Source organism: Neophocaena asiaeorientalis, unplaced genomic scaffold, assembly GCF_003031525.2.
Source record: "Neophocaena asiaeorientalis asiaeorientalis breed wild unplaced genomic scaffold, Neophocaena_asiaeorientalis_V1.1 scaffold324, whole genome shotgun sequence".
Lineage (NCBI taxonomy): Eukaryota > Metazoa > Chordata > Mammalia > Artiodactyla > Phocoenidae > Neophocaena > Neophocaena asiaeorientalis.
This window is the reverse complement of record NW_020172458.1, coordinates 363,500-382,172: the sequence shown is the minus strand read 5'-3', so window position 1 is coordinate 382,172 and position 18,673 is coordinate 363,500. Positions and strand designations below refer to the sequence as shown.

The 18,673-nt window shown below is 44.9% G+C and overlaps 1 protein-coding gene across 2 annotated transcripts in view; it reads left to right on the top strand.

Annotated features, from left to right (window-relative positions):
- The window catches only part of SH3KBP1 (SH3 domain containing kinase binding protein 1), a 254,503-nt gene that overhangs the window by 152,510 nt on the left and 83,320 nt on the right, over positions 1-18,673 (top strand). For both annotated transcript variants that reach the window (XM_024737998.1, XM_024737999.1), the window contains exon 7: positions 11,672-11,766. In XM_024737998.1, the coding sequence (XP_024593766.1) occupies positions 11,672-11,766 (95 nt within the window). The remainder of the gene's footprint in view (positions 1-11,671; positions 11,767-18,673) is intronic.

Below are 18,673 nucleotides of genomic sequence, written 5' to 3'. Positions count from 1 at the left end.
GCATAGTTTGAAAGTAACTCTGGGATCTAAGATGGGCTTCCTGGGCCTGGATTTTAACACAGTTCATCACGCTCAGCTCCCTTGAGCATGTGGGAGTCTAGCCCAAGCCTTTTTCACTCCTACAAGTATCTATTAACTACGTCCATCTCTAGATGCATCACAGAGCGGGGATGAGTTGTTAATAAAGAGTGGTTTTACAGGGCTGGGTGGTGTGTTTTGGCTAAGAGTTAGGAAGCACAGATTCCAGGACTAGCTCTCTTATTAGCTAGCTGTGTGACCTTGGGCAAATAATTTTATTTCTCTGGCCTTGTGCTCTTCGTGGTCTGCCTTGTCTGTGAAGTCAGAGGGTTGTACTAGAGTGAAGCCCTCAGGTTTCTCCCAGCATCTTCACTCTCTGATTTAATTCCGAAAGCTTTACAATTCAGAGTGAAAGCTTTCTGCATTCAAAGAATTGAACAGCCGATGGGAGAGACAAAAGGAAGATGCGAACGACTGAGTTAGGAATATGAGAAGATGTCATTTGGCAAAGATGCCATGGATATAAATATGTGTGTAAGCGGGTGGTAGGTCGGGAAGAATTATCTCTGTCAGTGAAGACTTGAGAGATATTTATTGACAGATGTGTTTTCATGGACCCAGAGTAAGAATTGCTGCAGTCTAATCTCACGCCTCACACACTCTCTGGCTTTCATTGTAAAGAGCAAATTCTGGGGTAATTGTTCTCCCACGATTTCCACGAGGCACCCTAGTTCACTAGAAAGCCCCTTCCATTTGGAACCTTTCGCTGCTTCTGGATTTTGATGCAACACCCAAGTTCAGGTGGAAGGACAGAGAGTGCTGACCCACTTTTAGAAATGACTCGGAGCTTGGGAACAACACAGCCTCCTTCCTTCTGGATGGAAGTCACACCCATAACGAAACTTGCCCAGCGGTACAGAGGAGAGAAGCCCCTTCCCACATAGCTGTCTCCTTAGTGCGCTCAAATACAAGCTCACGTCACGAGTAAGTTATGATGATTCAAAAAATGTTCATGTGGATTGATATCTTCTGAGGGAAAGTGAAACTCAGCTGATCAGGATTTATTTAAACAACTAACATCATCTCCCCTCCCCCAGTGAAGCTTTTATGATACTGAAATTCATCGGAAATGTGGGCTGAGGAGCAGATTGCCGTAATTTTCATAACAAGAGGAAAACTGTTTAAATATTCATAAATGAAGTGCTCTGAGGTATTTCCAGCTCCCCACATCTGGAGTTCCCCTCTTTCTTACTACAGTTGATGCAGATGATTTGTGGCCTCGGTGGGATAGAGAAATAGCCCAGAGAAATGATTATTTAGCATCTTCTTGAACAAACAGTTCAGTCTTAGAGATTCAGAGGACCAGTTGAGCAGGTGGGTTGGGGAAAAAATAGTCCTTGACAGAATTTGTACAAAGGCAGGTCAGGCTTCTGAATAAATGATGGCTGGGGGGCAAGGGCTAAACTTTCTCTGTTTAACCTCCCCTCACGTTATCACCAGACACTTGTACCACCTTTCTGATCACTTTGTCCCTTGACTTGCTTCTTAGGAGTTGTCCCCTGTGATGGTGACACATAGTGCCTTGTGGCTATCATTGATCCCTCGTGGAGGGGGCTGTGTCTTCTACCTGACATCCCCACCATCCAGTCCGGAAAAGTGCCATGGACTCAGTGGGCACTGGCAACAGTGGTGGTTGGGCAGATGGAGAATTAGAAATGGTTTCAATTTACCAGGCTCTCTATCTAACAGAGTCTTGTAAAAGCAGTGTAGAAGCCACGGGTCTCCTTTCCCAAGTTCACAGTCACCAGAAAGAAAAGAACACATTTGTTGACCCTCGAGCTTATTTCAGATTTCTGGAGGGTCGCCAGTGGTTGCTCTGTGGGGCTTGACAGACCCTTGTTCTTTGTAGCCACTGTCCCAGGCCAGTCAGCCCAAGAGCGCCAGGGACAAACTAGGCTAGTCTGACAAAGTCAAGTTTATGGGCTCATTGCAACGAGGAGACTGCCCAGGAGGACCTGTGGAGCATCGCACCAAACAAAAGAAAACTGAGCAGTTACAGATTTGGAGGAGAAATGGAAGTGAGTGAAATGTAAACGAATCAGCAGTGTTTTGATAGGCCCCAAGCAAAACAGGGCTGTGTGAGTCGGGCCACATCGGGTCTCTCTGTGAGCTGGACCACCACCAAGTTAAGATAGACGTGCAGGGCTGTGTCCAGAACCCCTTACATAAGGCCCTGCACTTGTGTGGGGATTCAAGGCTTCTCTGTTTCACAGTGACTTGTTTCTTTCAGCCAAGCGTGAAACATTTCATTCTTACTAATACAGTATAAAAAAGCAAAGTTTCTGATAGTCTGTGGTCTTAGAGGACAGACTTTCTCAGAGAGCAAGAAAGCAGTCGTCGCTCAGAGAAGGGTTGTTAGGACCCTTTCCAGCTATAGTGTGTGTGCTTGGGAGAAATGCTATTTCCGGTTCATTTTGCAGCTGGCTCTATCTGCGTTTGTATCCGCATTTGCAGATTTTTACTTTCTCAGTCTGAGCTAATTTTTGCTTTGTCACCACATGTTTGAATAGGAGAAAAAAGGGTCAACTCCCTTATGTTGGGATTTTTATCAGCCTTACCTAGGAACTCTTTTAATCTATTTTGCCAGGATAGGTGTTTTTTGCTCACCTTTCTTCTCCAAAGCTCACTCACCCTCAGACCTGGGAATTTGGGCACATCCAATACGAAACATGTTTCCTACCCAGCCCTTTAAGCGCCTCCCGCACCTGTTATGTACTAAAGCCCCCAGGCTCGGTGTCTCAGGTCCCCGCTGTCCCTAGGATGCACCTTTCATCGAGTGCCCCCAGCACAGACCTTGCTGTCTGGATTCAGAGTGAGGGGTCCTTCTGCGAGGGTGCCCAGCCTACCCATGCTGCAGATGACCTGGATTTCAAATACAGCCCGCTTGCAGGAAAAAAGTGAGCTCCCTTTCTGCTATCCTGGTGGATTTCCTTCCTTCCAAAGACTCAGCGCTTCTCCCCATCTGAGCAGGAGAAGGTGCCATTGAGACGAGCCATGATCTACCCCATACTAGAGAACAGGAAGACTTCCCTTGCTTGTCAGATTTTGATTTCTTTAAAAAAAGATTGTTTTCTCTTTTTAAAGTGAGAGAATAGAAAGTGGCATAACTCATAGCTGTGAAATAATTTGCAAGTCATATTCCCAGCAACATCCAAGACCAGAGGGGTCACAGTCAGCTTTCTTGTGGAGGAAGGCGTTTTGTGAAGACTGGAGTTGACAATGTAGTGACGAATGCATTGTGTTTTGTTTCCCTGTCTGAGTTTAGGTAGAGACCAGGCTTTCTCCACATTGGCCCTGTTAACATTTGGACCAGATCATTCTTTGTTGGGGTGCTGTCCTGTGTCCATTGTAGGATGTTTAGCAGCTCCCTGGCCTCTACCCGCTAGATGTCAGTTATACTTATTACTGCCTCCCCCCAGGTTGTGACAACCATAAATGTCTCCAGGCATTGCCAGTGTCTCCTGGGAAGCCAAGTCACAGCAGTTGCACACCACTGGTGTAGACTGTGGTACGCCCCAGGAGGGCACTCCTATATCTCTGCTGCCGGGCGCACACTGGACGCTTAGTTAATATTTATTGAACAAATGTATTCATCTCACCCCTCCCCACGAGCCCTGGATCCTCAGACTGACGCAGAACTGCATTTCTCACTTAAATCTCTCATACAGCACAGACAGCCCCGGCACTGCCGCCACGCTGGCCCACCCTCCAGGTCCCCACGGTTGTTTTGTTCCTTCCTGGCATTGACATTTTGCTAATACCCATGGCTAGATCAGTGTGATCCCCAGACCAGCAGCGTCAGCATCCCCTGGGGACTTGTTAGAGATGCAAATCCCCAGGCCCTGCTCCAGCCCTATGGAATCGGAAACCCTGGGGTTTCTGTTTGTACACATCCTCCACCTGATGCCAATGCCCACTCAAGCATGAGGACCACTAACCTGGACTCGTGTTTCTTAAGCATCCCTGCTGATGAGAATCACCCGGGGTTGGGGGACATGGTGCTGGTTGAGCTGCTGGATTCCTGGTCCCACCTCAGAATCCCTAGGGAAGGGATCTGGGCAGGCATAGAAGAAACAGGTGCCCTACATCATTCTTGTCATCGGGGATGGTTGAGAAACACCCCTCCTCTTCCTCCTCTGGTCAAAGTCCTAGAACATTGTCCAGGCAGGGGCCAGTGCCGTTTTGCTCTTCCCAGGAGGGACCCTGAGTCTCTCCTTTGGGAAGTAGTTTCCCCATTTCGGAATCTCTGAGGCTTTAAGGCAAACACATCACTCTCATTCTCTCCTCACTGCTGCCTTGTCCAGAGCTCTGTGTATACATGCCTTATTTCCTCTCCTTGATTGTAAGCTCCCTGGGAACCAGATAACTAGTCTTATTTAACTTATTCTCTTTTCCCCAGAACATGATAGATGTCAACACCCTTACTGCAATTACAAAATACAAAAAGCTCCCGAAAACCAAAAGGTTTTATCACCCCTTGGGTGAGCAAACTTGTCCTGGACTAATGAGCATTTAGGTATAGTCTTTATTTATCCCACTCGGGGTGACGAATCATCCATTTGCTGCAAAATTTTAATGTATTTGATGGTTGGGTGCAGCCCCAGACTCCAGCTGGGGATGTTACATATTATATGGCATGTGCAATGTATTTCCTTTCTAAAATCTGAAAAATTCTGTCCCCAGGGCTTCTGGATAAGGGCTTATGAACCAGTAGGGTCTCTGATAATATTTGTCAGTTTCATGAAAGAATTTTCAGATTTTGATGTTGGTGAAAGTAGACACCACTGAGCTTGATGTGTTTGTTCTGGTGTCCCAAAGGAAAAGAAAATTTTCAATTCCAGGCATGACCTGGTACTTTCCATCCCTGCTGAAAGCTCTGGAAGGCTTCCTACCAGACTTTGTGACACATGGGGTTTTGATCTTCATGTCCTAAATTGAGCCCAGAGAATTGTTCTAAATTGAATGTTATTTTCTTGGTGTGTGTTTATATGTTCTCTTTGCTGATATGTTTATTCTGTTTCTTCTGCTTTTTTTTTTTTTTAAGGTGGGGGTATTTTCTTAAGTTTGTTTGTTTGTTGTATGAGTAGATTATAAAGCCAGCTGAAGGGTGTCATCGGATGTGGTCATGTGATTTCAATTCTGTGAACAATCTGTTTTTAATCTCATGTAAATTTCTAGAAATTTAGAGATTGACATAATGGGTTTTTTGTTTTTTTGTGTTTTTTTTGGAGGTGGTGTGAATTATGACTGGACTTCTTGGTGTATCTTAAAATTTGAATGCCAATCATCATTTAGTAAGGGTCTCTTGATTGGGAACTGGGCAAGAGATTCAGGGTTCTGAATCTGATTTTGTATACCACATTTTCTCTGCACCTTTGAACGTGTCTATGTTTTTGTTTTCCTTTTTCTGGAAAGACAGAGTCATTACTTTTTTATCAGATTCTTAAGGGACTGACTCTAAGACAAAAAAGCTTAAGAACTGACTTAAGGTTTCAGTCTTACGCTAATTTATTAGTATTTTTAAATCTTTCTAAAGAAAAAATAGAGGCAAAATCATCTTAATTACTGGATAAATTGTGCCTTTATTTCTTTATGTGTCTGTGTGTATTCATTCCTGTTTGATCTTGGACTAATTAAATCCATCTAATTGACGAATAGATGGAAAATGACTGCCTCCAAAAATTAGCTTCAGTCCTTTCCTCTCTACCTCTGTCTGCTATTCATTTAAAATTTATAATCTTCGCACGTTCAAAAAGGATTTGGAATTATACTCTTCTTTCAAGACATATCAAATGCCTCCTCTTTTGTGATCTCTCTCCTGCATGCAGTCTTGCCTTTCTCTGAAACACCATGACAATATCCAGTCATAGTGAGTTGATGCTTATTCGTGTACTTGTCTTTTCTTACTGTCGTTCTTCTCCCCTCGCCTTTCTCCAGGCACTAGGTTGTCACTTCCGTGCGAGGGTGGGAGGGCGTGGTTGGACTGACCTGTATATCACAGGCCCAGGAACTGACAATATCTTTTTCATGGTGGTGACTCAATAAATGTTTGAATTAAAGTGGGGAACATCTTCGTTCCATATACTATAAAGTTAAAATCGTATTTTCAGAGTTCATAAAGTTTTTTGCATTTGAATTTTTTTTTGAGTATCTTAAAACCATTGGAACATCCAAACCAACATAATGTTCTTATTTTCCAATACTGCTGAATTAGGGCCCGAATGCTTCAGAAGTAAAAACAAATTCTTATTTTCAAATATATCATAATAACTTAACATGTGAGGCGAAGGGTTGCCATATTTGGTCAGGAGTGTTCTGAGTTACGGTGCTCATGACCAGAGCTCTGAACTGTCAGAGCCGGCGAGGACGAAGGTATAGCCCAGTGTGCTCCTTGACGCCTCCAGCATTTCACTGGGATGTTTCTGGGGACCTGGGTGGGAGATGGACCAGCCCCACTCTCTAATTTAACCAGACAGCTCTGTTTTTAGTTGTTTTATACTGGACCTCTGGAATAAGTTTAAATTTGCTGAAAGTGTCCTGCTAAAGTTAACCAAACTCTCCTGTTGGCGCTCCTTGGCCGGCCTCACTTTTACACGTGAGGACATGAGGTCCAGAGCTATGGTGTGATTGCCTCAGGTTGTGTGCTTGGCAAAGATCGGGGGGGCCAAACCCAGTCTTGACTCTCCTGACTTCTAGCCCAGAATCTTCTCTTCCTACTTTGCTCTCCCACAGATTTTCCTCTACTTTTTAGGTGTTGCTAGAGAATGATCAAGAAACATTGAGTGGGAGCTGTGTCAGGTTCTGGGGATACAAAGAGGGGCGAGGTATGGCATGGGAACCTGCTTTGCAGAGAGAGGTAGTTGATGGTAGCCACTGGCACCTTTATCTCCTTTTATCTAAAATTGGTAGTTTTGTGTCTAAGGCCTCACATATAAAACAGCAGAGCTACATGGTGGAAGTGTTCTAACACTGGGTTATGGTGATGGCCACACAACTATATAAATATATTAAAACTCTTCAAACTGTACAACTAAAATATGTGAATTTTATAGTATATAAATCATACATCATTAAAGCTGTTTTTTTAAAAAGACAGAGGGACACCTACCCTCCTTTAGCTTATAGGAAAACTGTGGGCATAAAACAAAATGGCCCTGTGAAACATTTTAAAGGCATGTTAGTACTTTCTTGTAAATGTTTTCTATGTTGGTTACAAGTCAATTCCATAGTCATTTATGAACCTCCTACTAGGAGGCCAGGTCTTAAGGTAGCAAGGGAAGGGTTGGGGGAAAAGGGAATGACAAAGATACGTCGCAAGAAGATTTGGTGGGGGAGGCAGATTATAGTGAAGTGTTTCAGAGGAGGTTACTGGAAGTGTCCTCTTTCTTCTACTGAGTTCCTTCATGTCAGGGAACCTTCATGTCAGGCTGGCTTTGAGTGATAAATGCCTACCTGACCACAAAGTAATGATAAGCAACAGAGTTATATTAAGTCAGATAACAGGAGATCCAGAGACAGGTGCCCTGAAGTTGGTTAATTCAACAGACATCTCAACAATGTCAGGGCTTAGGGTCACCTCCTCTTTGATTTTTTTGGCTTTCCTTTCATGGGTGAAATGTGGCTGCAACAGCACCAAACTGTGTACTATCTTCCAACAAGGATGAAACAGTGTTAAAAGCAAAAAGGCAGGGGCAACTATTTTCCTCATGTATCTTTTTTTATCTGGGAACAAAATCTAACTGCCCCCCCCCCAGCACATTTCCTCTCACGTCTCATTGGCTGGAAGTGGATCACATGCTCACGCCTCAACCAATCACCAACAAAGGGGAGAGAAATTAACATTATTTGCCTAAGAAGACCTAAATTTGCCATTTCTCCAAAGAAGACATACAGATGGCCAACAGGCACATGAAAAGATGCTCAATATCACTAATTATTAGAGAAATGCAAATCAAAACTACAATGAGGTATCACCTCACACCAGTCAGAATGGCCATCATCAAAAAAATCTACAAACAATAAATGCTGGAGAGGGTGTGGAGAAAAGGGAACCCTCCTACACTGTTGGTGGGAATATAAATTGATACAGCCACTATGGAGAACAGTATGGGGGTTCCTTAAAACACTAAAAATAGAGTTACCGTATGATCCTGCAATCTCACTCTTGGGCATATATCAGAAGAAAACTCTTAATTCGAAAAGATATGGTGTGCGCCAGTGTTCATAGCAGCACTCTTTACAATAGCCAAGACATGGAAGCAACCTAAATGTCCATCAACAGAGGAATGGATAAAGAAGATGTGGCACATATATACAATGAAATATTACTCAGCCATAAAAGAAATGAAATAATGCCATTTGCAGCAACATGGATGGACCTAGAGATTGTCATATTAAGTGAAGTAGGTGAGACAAAGACAAATATCATATGATATCACTTATATGTGGAATCTAAAAAAATGGTACAAATGAACTTATTTACAAAACAGAAATAGACACATAGAAAACAAACTTATGGTTGTGAAAGGGGATGGTGGGAGTGGGGGAGATAAATTGGGAGTTTGGGATTAACATATACACCCTACTACATATAACATAGATAACCAACAAGGGCCTACTCCATAGCACAGGGAGCTATGTTCAATATCTTGTAATAACCTATATGGGAAAAGAATCTGAAAACGAGTGTGTGTGTGTGCACGTGTGTGTACCTGAATCGCTTTGCTGTCTACCTGAAACTACCACAACATTGTAAATTAACTATATTTCAATTTTTAAAATGATTATAAAAAATATTATTTGCCTAGACGTACTTGACTCATCCCTAGGGCTGTGGAGTGTTCCCTATTCCTGAGTACAATGCCTGAGCAAATTAGGATTCTATGAACTGGGAAGGGAATGGGGAATGGTGGCCGGGAAGTTAACCAACAATGTCTACCACACTTAATTGACTTTTTTTTTTAAACATCTTTATTGGAGTATAATTGCTTTACAATGGTGTGTTAGTTTATGCTTCATAACAAACTGAATCAGTTATACATATACATATGTCCCCATATCTCTTCCCTCTTGCATCACCCTCCCTCCCACCCTCCCTATCCCACCCCTCTAGGTGGTCACAAAGCACCGAGCTGATCTCCCTGTGCTGTGCGGCTGCTTCCCACTAGCTATCGGTTTTACATTTGGTAGTGTATATATGTCCATGCCACTCTCTCACTTCGTCCCAGCTTACCCTTCCCCCTCCCCACGTCCTCAAGTCCATTCTCTATGTAATTGACTTTTTTTGATGGAAAGGAATAAAAACATGACTTGTTCCTCTTCTTTGTTGGCCATGGATGTCTTATCTTCTGTGTAAAACGTTTCCATGATTTTGATCCAACAAATTATTCTTAAAGCCAGGACTCTGCAGGGCATTTCTTCAATAATACTGTATTTATTTCAGTGTTGCTGTAAGTTTTGAGGTTGGGTAGTCATATTTCACTAGCACAGTCAGTAGGAAAATTGGTAAGGAGCTGTCATTATCCAATTTAAAGATGCTTAACTTTTTCCCTCCCTTTAGAACATTTGGGCCAATTCAGAGTTTGGGAGGTTTGCTGTAACGAATTTAAGAGGGATGGAACTATGTGGGCTTAGGAATATATGGGCGGATTGGTATTGATGGGATTTAGAACTAGTGCCTCTTAGGATGAGTTAAGGAGCAAAAGGCATCAGCTTCCCAGAGTACCTAAGACAGAAGGTTTCCAGCACTAGGATAGGGGGTGTAACTGATATCTTCAAGCCATTGGACAGAAAGCAAAAGCATCTGTAAACAGAGTAAGTCCCTCTCTTTCCCTCTCCCCTTTCGTCTCTCCTCCCCTCCCTGTTCTCTGTCATATCCCAACGCTAGACCACAGTGTGTCTGTATTATAGACTTTTTATTGCATTGATTTTATATATCACTCTTTGATTGATGTGACATTAACCATAATAAAAAGAATCCCACATTCTAGTGATAAAAATTATTCTAGGAACACTGTAATTGATACTTATGCATATGGCTCTAGGCTGTAATCTGTCTGCAGGAATGGCCTAATCGTTGGGCAATATTTAACGCCATTCAAAGCCATTAGGGTTGTTGACTTTGAGGAGGACTAATAAATACCTGTCCAGGTAGACACTAATTCTCTTGAATTTTTCTTTCCACCTTCTGTCCTGTGTCATTAGACCTATTCTCTAAGTCTTAGTTTCCCAAATACCTTACAAATGTTTTCAGTGTCTTCTAAACAGGTGCCTTTGTGTACATAGAGAAGGTTTTAATATCAGGTAGCCTTTCAAAAGCATATAATTCAGGGCATATTTGAGTGGCTTTTGAGTGGCCTTAGTGTTTTTCTCTCTTTGGTGAAAGCTGGTGCATTTCCTTGCTGACGAACAGTCGTAGGTTCCTGAGTAGGCAGGTTCCCACAGAGAGACCATGGGACATATTTGAAAAGTTCTCCCCCCGACACGCGTGCGAAGAGCATTTGGTCAGTATTTGTTGGCCATTTGTGGTTGACACATGTTCACATACAACTCCATTGACATCTGTCTCTTAAGATGGACCGTAATGGAGTCTTTCTCATTGTTTTGAGTGCCGTGTCAGCTTTGTAACATACAGATACCCTGTTTCTGATTCAGTGATGTGTGGAAGACAGTGAGGGCAAAACTTAAGCTTTTTGCTCTTTGTAGATTATGTCTACTTATGCATTCACCTGAAGAATATATAAAATGGTATGTAAATGCCACGGAGCGGCTGGGCCCGTGAGCCACAACTACTGAGCCTGCGCGTCTTAAGCCCGTGCTCCGCAACAAGAGAGGCCGCGATAGTGAGAGGCCTGTGCACCGCAATGAAGAGTGGCCCCCGCTTGCCGCAACTAGAGAAAGCCCTCGCACAGAAACAAAGACCCAACACAGCCAAAAATAAATATAAAAATAAATTAATTTTTTTAAAAAAGACCTAAAGAAGAAATACATGGTGAATATCTTTTTAAAAAATGGTATGTAGGGCTTCCCTGGTGGCACAGTGGTTGAGAGTCTGCCTGCCGATGCAGGGGACATGGGTTCGTGCCCCGGTCCGGGAGGATCCCACATGCTGTGGAGCGGCTGGGCCCGTGAGCCATGGCCGCTGAGCCTGCGCGTCCGGAGCTTGTGCTCCGCAACGGGAGAGGCCACAATGGTGAGGGGCCCGCGTACCACAACAAAAAAAAAAAAAAAAAAAAAAGAATTTAAAAAAAAAAAAAAAAAAAAAAAAAGGTATGTAAAATAAAGAGTATTCAAAAATACACATTTATTTTCTGAGACCAAGGAAACCTTTTTTGCTTTTCTGCCTGAGAGAAGCAAAGCAGTTAATTGCTTTCATGATGTCACATGATTTTTGAGGGAAAAATGAGAATAAATATGCGTGAACCAAAAATGAGCAATCTTGGATAGTTTTCCGAGGGTGACCCTTCTTTCTTTACACAGTAGTTGTGCTCTTTCTGTTAAGCGTGCTTTTCTCTGAAGTTAATGTAACATCTCCTCCTGGACCAGCTTATTAGATAAAGCATTTTAAGGGTTGTGTTTTCTTTTCTTCTTACAGCCAAGGATTACTGCAAAGTAATATTTCCATATGAGGCACAGAACGACGATGAATTGACAATCAAAGAAGGAGATATAGTCACTCTCATCAATAAGGTAAACAAAGGTTCCCTCCTGCCTTCTAAGCTATGAACCACTTTGAGGTGTTGACTGGATAGTACGTGCTTATATTTTAACCCTTGAAGCAGTTAATTTTCATGATCCTGCATTCCCAAGGAAGAATCTTACGTCTTTCCTCTCAATCAGGCTAAGCCACATGTAGCCAGGTGAATGAATGAACTTGAAACTCCAGTAGATTCCGTTTTCCTTGGAGCCAGCTGCAGATTTGCATGGCCCTGTCCCAGAAGGGCTAACCCGGAAGGCGGAAGACGGCCTGCTTGGTCAGAGAGCCCACCCTCCACAGCAGCCCTGGCTGCAAAGCTCTGTGCCATGAGGTGTCCAAGGAGGGGCTTCCAAAAGGCGAAGTCGTACATCACAGGCAGAAAAGGCTTAAAGAATGTTTACTGTACAGATCAACGACAGGTAGCGCGCCTGAGAGAGCCTTGCCCGTCTTGCTGGGGCTGAGAAGCTCGGATGATTTTATTATCACTACAGACAGTGATTTTAGGCTACATCTGTGTGAAGTGACGCAGCTTAACAGGGCCTGGACCATGTGCCGTGTATGCTTTCATGCAACGGTACTCACCAAGTGGGTGGTTGAAAGATCCATTATTTAAGTAATTCCTGGAATATATGGCCTTTTCTCTGAAGTATAGGGTTTTTGTGATGGTTGACTACGACAAAAAGCTGAGCAGTCTTTAGGATGTATAAGGTGCTTTTAGTCTTGTATCCAGGTAAGTGGCAAGCAATGTGGAATTCTCTTAGCACGGGCGTGACTGGGGGATCACATGGCTGCCTGTGTTCATGCGGGGCTGGACAGCATTGACAGGGTGGAGGGTGCAGGGAAAGGGGAGAGAGAACAGGGGCTTAAGGTGGGAAGCAGGCCCTGGGTCCTGTTGTCTCTGGCCGTTACTGAGAGGCAAGGGACCATGGTGTTGCCCATCCCCCATCCCACGGCCCCGAGTGTGTCCATAAGTGATTGGTAGGATTTCCCTTTATGACCTTATAATCAAGGACAGTTACCTTTAAGAAATGGCTATGGAGGTTGTGTGTTTTCAGAGCCTGAGCCATAGATGCCAGGGAATGCATGACCCCAGAGGTTAAGGAGATTGCCAAAGGTCAGATTATTTTAGGGAGAAATCCTGGCGCTCTCACCCTCTGCATCGAAAGTGGTGTGCTGGACAATGCTAGGGTGACTTTCTGGACTAGTACACTATTCCCTGCTTTGCTGATGGCCCCAGAACTCATCCATCTTTTCACCTGTAAAATATTCTCCCATGAACTTATTTCAGTACATCTCTGTAGGTGTTGAATGTGGCCGGCGGAAATCAGAGGAGGGGAAACGCTGCCATTCTCGTGCTTTTCAGCTGAGGACGCAAGGCGGTTCTTTCTTTGCCACCCTTCCCCTTGTCCTGCGGGCGGGCCTCCTCCGGGATGCTTTCCTAGGCACGGTGCATTTCGTATTTTAAATCAGACCCTTAACCAAATACATGAAATGGCTGTGAAGCATGATAAAAATACTCTGATAACTGGCACAGAGGCTTGGTTCTACTACCACAGGGGAAGGGGTAGAGCACTTTTCCCCGTGATGATATAGTGACCAGAGGATTAAACAGCTGCCACTCTTTGTAATGGCGGGGGGGCTCATTTTCCTGTTTTTGTTTGGGGGAGCACCCTCTTTTCAGTTGAAAACCGGATGTACAATAACATTTACTAAGGTTTGGGGGAAAGAAAAGCCCACCACGGATGGTCTCTTGTCTGAACACATGTATTTCTACCTTAACATCTTATATTCCAGTCCTTGTCATTTGATTATATACGATGAGAACACGTTCATTCTGATTATTTCATTCCTCCCTGCCAGGCTGACGTCCAGTCCAATAAAAGGAATTGAAGTTTCTTGAAGAGCTTATTTAGTCAGAGAGGGACTCTCTCCCGGTCCTGTCTACACAGTAGGGAGAAAGGAACGGAAGGCTGCTGTCAGGAGTGTCCTGAGGGTTGCATCTGATTTTCCCAGCCCCACAGCTGAATGTGTTTAGAAGCAGTTTGGACCTGTGAAGCAGCTCACAGATATCACGATTACACTCGCAAAGCGGGCACTTGGCACCCTCCCTGTCCGCTTGGCCCCTTGCCCTGGGCTCGCACACCGATTGTGCTGCTCAGGCCAGAGCGCCCAGGTGGCCCATCTTGGCACTTGCTCCTCCTGGTCTCACCCTGCCCCCGCCCCCAAGCCCAGCAGCGCCAGCCCCCGAGGGTCCCGCCTTCCTGCCTCCCTGCCACTTCTGTCCCTGGCAGAGCCAGGCCCTGGTCCGCACCTCCAGGGCCTCATCCCTCCTCCTTTCTCCAGCACCTTCCACAGAGCATGCTCCACAGGAGAGCCCTGGGCTGACCAATGGAGGGATGCTTTCCCCAGCTCCAGCTTCCACCTGCTGCATCCCTATCACCCTAGCGCCTGCCTTTTATCATCCCATAACAGCCTCTGCTCGTGTAACCTCTCTGTTCCAGCGAAGGGCTCTGGTAACTTTCTCTCCTTCATTGTAAGATTGGGCTAGATATCCGGCCACGTGGTCTGGCCACAGACCCTAAAGCCGACCTCACAGGGCAGCCGTGAGGATGTACTAAGATGCTGTGTATAAGTGCCTCTCGCAGGGAGGGGTCCATCACTGGTACCTGTAATCCTAGGAATTGTCAGTTCATCTCTGCTCTTTCTCTGCCCTCAGAAATGGGAATGCAGGGGCTCTTGTGGCTGGGCCCAGTTCATAGCTGGGGCTGGAATGCTGTGATATCAAGTAGGTAACAGTGATAAAAAATATATATACCTAAAATAGGTAAGAATTTGCAGTGGGTAAGAATTCACAATGGGTGAGATTTCAGCAAGAATTTGGAAAGAAAACATGCCATAAATATTTTGCCTGCTGAGGGTGGGAAGGACGGAATCTGAGTCTGTCAAACCCTGCTTTATAGAAAAGTCTTACTCTTGCTCTGAGTTTAGGTATCGCCCAGAAGTTCATTTAGATGACTGTGTGCTTTTCATATTGCAGAGTGAATAGTTTCGCCACAATTTGTTTAATATGCACTTTGATATGCCTCTTTATTGTATTATGAGTTGAGATGAAATAGCTCTTCTCTAAATTTGATGGCTTTTGCTGTAGACGTTCTTGATTTACCCCAAATTCTGGTGGTGGTTTCATTTTATAATCATTTAAGGTGGTTTCCCTTTGCCCTGCTTCTATGAGCTGTGGCAGGAGTCATAGGGCAGACGTTGCCCTCATTTTTAGCCCTAGATTGTCACTTCATATAGTTTTCTAGCAAATGAGTCATACACCTTTAGTGGGTGCCTATACGCCCTCCTCGGTTCCTGAAATAATGCACAAAGGCCCGAACTATTTGTGTGTGTCCCTGGAAACTAGGATGAAATGTGGCAACCCGAATGGTTTCTTTTTTAGTTTATTTATAAAATAGAATTCTTGTGGATTTGGGAACATGTCCACGGGTGCAGAACACACCTGTGTTTAGCTTTTATTTCCAGTCACTCAAAAATAGCTCCTTAAAAAAATAAAAATAGCTCCTTCGTCTGTGTTCCTGCCACCCCCATCCCTGCCTTCCTGATTTGTGCTCAGAGCGTGGTTGAAAGGGTTCAGAAGCCTCTGGGTCTCGCTTCCAACCTGAGAAGCTCCCTGGAGAAGGGGTCAGGCGAGGCTCTACTGTGAAGCATGCGCCTTGCCCTGACCACTGCCGCTTGGGGCAGAGCGAGCCCAGCTGTGCAGAGGGACGATGTCCCTGCTCTCGGCCAACAGCCTCCTGGCCTCAGAGCAATGGCCCTTTCCTCCCAGCCCCCGGTAACCTGGAGGAAGGGCTTCTCACGTGACCCCTCTGTAAACAAAGATCTTCGGGTATTTCTTATCAAAAGGCTCCCCTGAGTGGCTGTGTCTTTGACCGGTTACAAAGCAAACAGAAACCCCCTTTCTTCATGGTTATAAAGCCTATTTGACAACATCAAGGTAAACACAGAGAAAGGTAATGTTATTGACTAAAGTCACGGTGTGGTGGAGTCGGAAGGAAGGAGAAGGGGACAGCATTGATGTTCGGGGGAGAAAACCGATATATGCGCCTCCCAAGAAAGAGGGAACCCAGTGGAGTAGCTAAAGGTAGACGGTCACCACTACGAAAAAATACCAACTAGGAATTTCGCCTTTTCTTAGGGATGTATCAAACCAGGGACCCCAAATGTCTGAGCTAGACCTGCTGCTGTGAGGGCAGAGTTAGGACTGATTCTAACTCGCCAGCTTCCTCCAGCTCTCCCTCAACGTGTTTTCCTCGCTCCTTTCCCAGACAGTGGTTGAGCATTTAACTTAATAGTAATAGCTCCGGGCTTCCCTGGTGGCGCAGTGGTTAAGAATCCGCCTGCCAGTGGAGGGGACACGGGTTCGAGCCCTGGTGCCGGAAGATCCCACATGCCGCGGAGCAACTAAGCCCATGCGCCACAACTACTGAGCCTGTGCTCTAGAGCCCGCAAGCCACAACTACTGAGCCCGCGTGCCTAGAGCCCGTGCTCCGCAACAAGAGAAGCCACTGCAATAAGAAGCCCGCGCACCACAACAAAGACCCAACGTAGCCAAAAATAAATAAATAAAATAAAATAAACTTAAAAAAATAATCTGAATCATGAAAAAAAATAGTAATAGCTCCTGCAGGACCAGAGCTTCCCAGCACAGGACCCTTCTGGGCCACTGGCAGCAAGGGTCTGGGACCCCTCAGCACCCTGCCTTTTCACGCATGCTCACAGCAGCCCTGGAAGCTAGGCGGGACCATGGTGTTCTGTCCAGATGGCAAAGGAGGAAGAGGCCCAGAGCGTGGAAGTGACTTTCCCAAAGGCCTCACAGTCATCAGTGGCCGAGCCAGGGCAGGGTCTCCTGACCCTGAACGTGGGAGCTGGCAGGGCGGGATTGCTCTGTTTCCTGTGGGGCTGTGGATGCTTGCGGTAGGTGCGGCTCAGTCACTCCCCGAGGTGACTCTTGTCTACTTACTGACTCACGCTCTGTTACCGGGTATATCTAGGGCAGGTGCCTGTGCAATCTTCTTTTTAAATTAATGACATTATCATTATTTTATTAGGAAAACAATATTACCACGCCATTCCCCCATCCGTCTGTTTCCGACATTTTTGTGTCCATGTCTCTGACCTCGTAGGGTCAGGAGCATGCAGGACTTTCTGATTCCATTGTCACATCTACAGAAATGGATTGGTAGTGCAGAGGACATGACGAGCTCAGCTCAGGGCTAACGTTGCTTCTTTTTGTGCCTAAAGCCCTCCTCTCCCACTTCTTTCTTCCCATGCCCGCAGCCTACTTTGCTTTCCTCTGTTCTTCCGGACCCAGGTTAGTTTTCTGCTTGCTGTCACCATTGAAAGAGAGAGGGGGCGGGGGAGAGGGAGAGAGGGGGGGTTGGGGGGGAAAGGAGAGAGAGAAAGAAAAGGCATCCCTAGCTCCTTCCTAAGTCATTCTGTGATGATATGTTCTTTTGTTTGTTCTAATGTTTATTTTCCCTTCCTGCCTCCCTCCCATTAATTTATTAATTGAAACATTTATTCATGAACAAAATGTTTCCAGACTTCCTTGCTTCTCTCCCCACAGGAAAGTGGCTTTAGAAATCTCATGAAGTGTTCTCAGCTTGGTATAAGAAAGCCGATCAGCTATGTAGATTGCTGGCCTTGACCCTTTCTCTCTCAACTGCTGAAGCTTTTAGCAGAGCTAAAGTGTAGGATTAAATGTGGTTTCAGGGATGAGGAGTAAATTAGTGTCCCCTGCATCGGCAGGCAGACTCTCAACCACTGCGCCACCAGGGAAGCCCCAGAAGGACATGTTTTATGAGTGAATGAAGAAGTTAGGTGTAGGTCTGGGATCATCTGGGTTTACACACGTTTGAAAAATGTCAGCGTTCAGCAGATGAGTCATTTATGTCATAGGATGTATTTCTTGCAGTATAGCCTGTCTTGTTAGACTGCATATGTCCCTACTGGGGACAGCAGTCACAATATATCTCCTCCTCAGAGCATTAGAAATCCCAAGGAATACAGTTTGTTGCTGTTTTGTCTTCCTCTTTAAAGTAACCTGGACACCAGGACCGATGGGAAGATTCCTGACACCAGAAACACATTTGATCAAAACTCTTTCTCCTGGGACTTCCCTGGTGGTCCAGTGGTTAAGACTCCACGTTCCAACGCAGGGGGTGTGGGTTCCATCCCTGGTCAGGGAGCTAAGATCCCACATGCCTTCGGGGCCAAAAACCCGAAACAGAAAACAGAAGCACTATTGTAACAAATTCAATAAAGACTTTAAAAATGGTCCACGTCAAAAAGTCTTTTAAAAAACACAAAAAACCCAAACTCTTCCTCCTGAGCATGTTTACCATCACAGAGACACAGTTTTTAAATTAGATGAGGTTGGTGAAAGTAGGACTTGGCGGTGGGAGAACACTTCGCTTTAGTTTACCAGTAGACAGTCAAAACAGTGCCACCCAGAAATTTTGATGATTGCAGATTTCTCATGGACAGAGGAGTTTGCAGTTGACACAGATTCTCAACTTTACATGCCTCCTCAAATTATATAAAACTGTCTAAAGGGACCCTGTGTTCGTTCAGCCTAATTGTAATCTCTCTCCCAAGTGCTGTGCTTTAGTGGCAGGACATCAGTAAGCCTTGCTACAGCATCCTGGGATGTTTTTCTCCTGCAACGCACAGAAAACTCTGCAGGTGTCTTTAGGAATTAGAGAGACTCTTTCTGTTTTCTCTCTCCACTCTTTCTATTTCTATTACTCTGAGAGGGCTGTTGTGAGGATTAAGTGAGATGTTGTGGCTGAAAGTGCTTTAGAAATTAAAAATTACAGCTATTGCTGTGAAAAATTA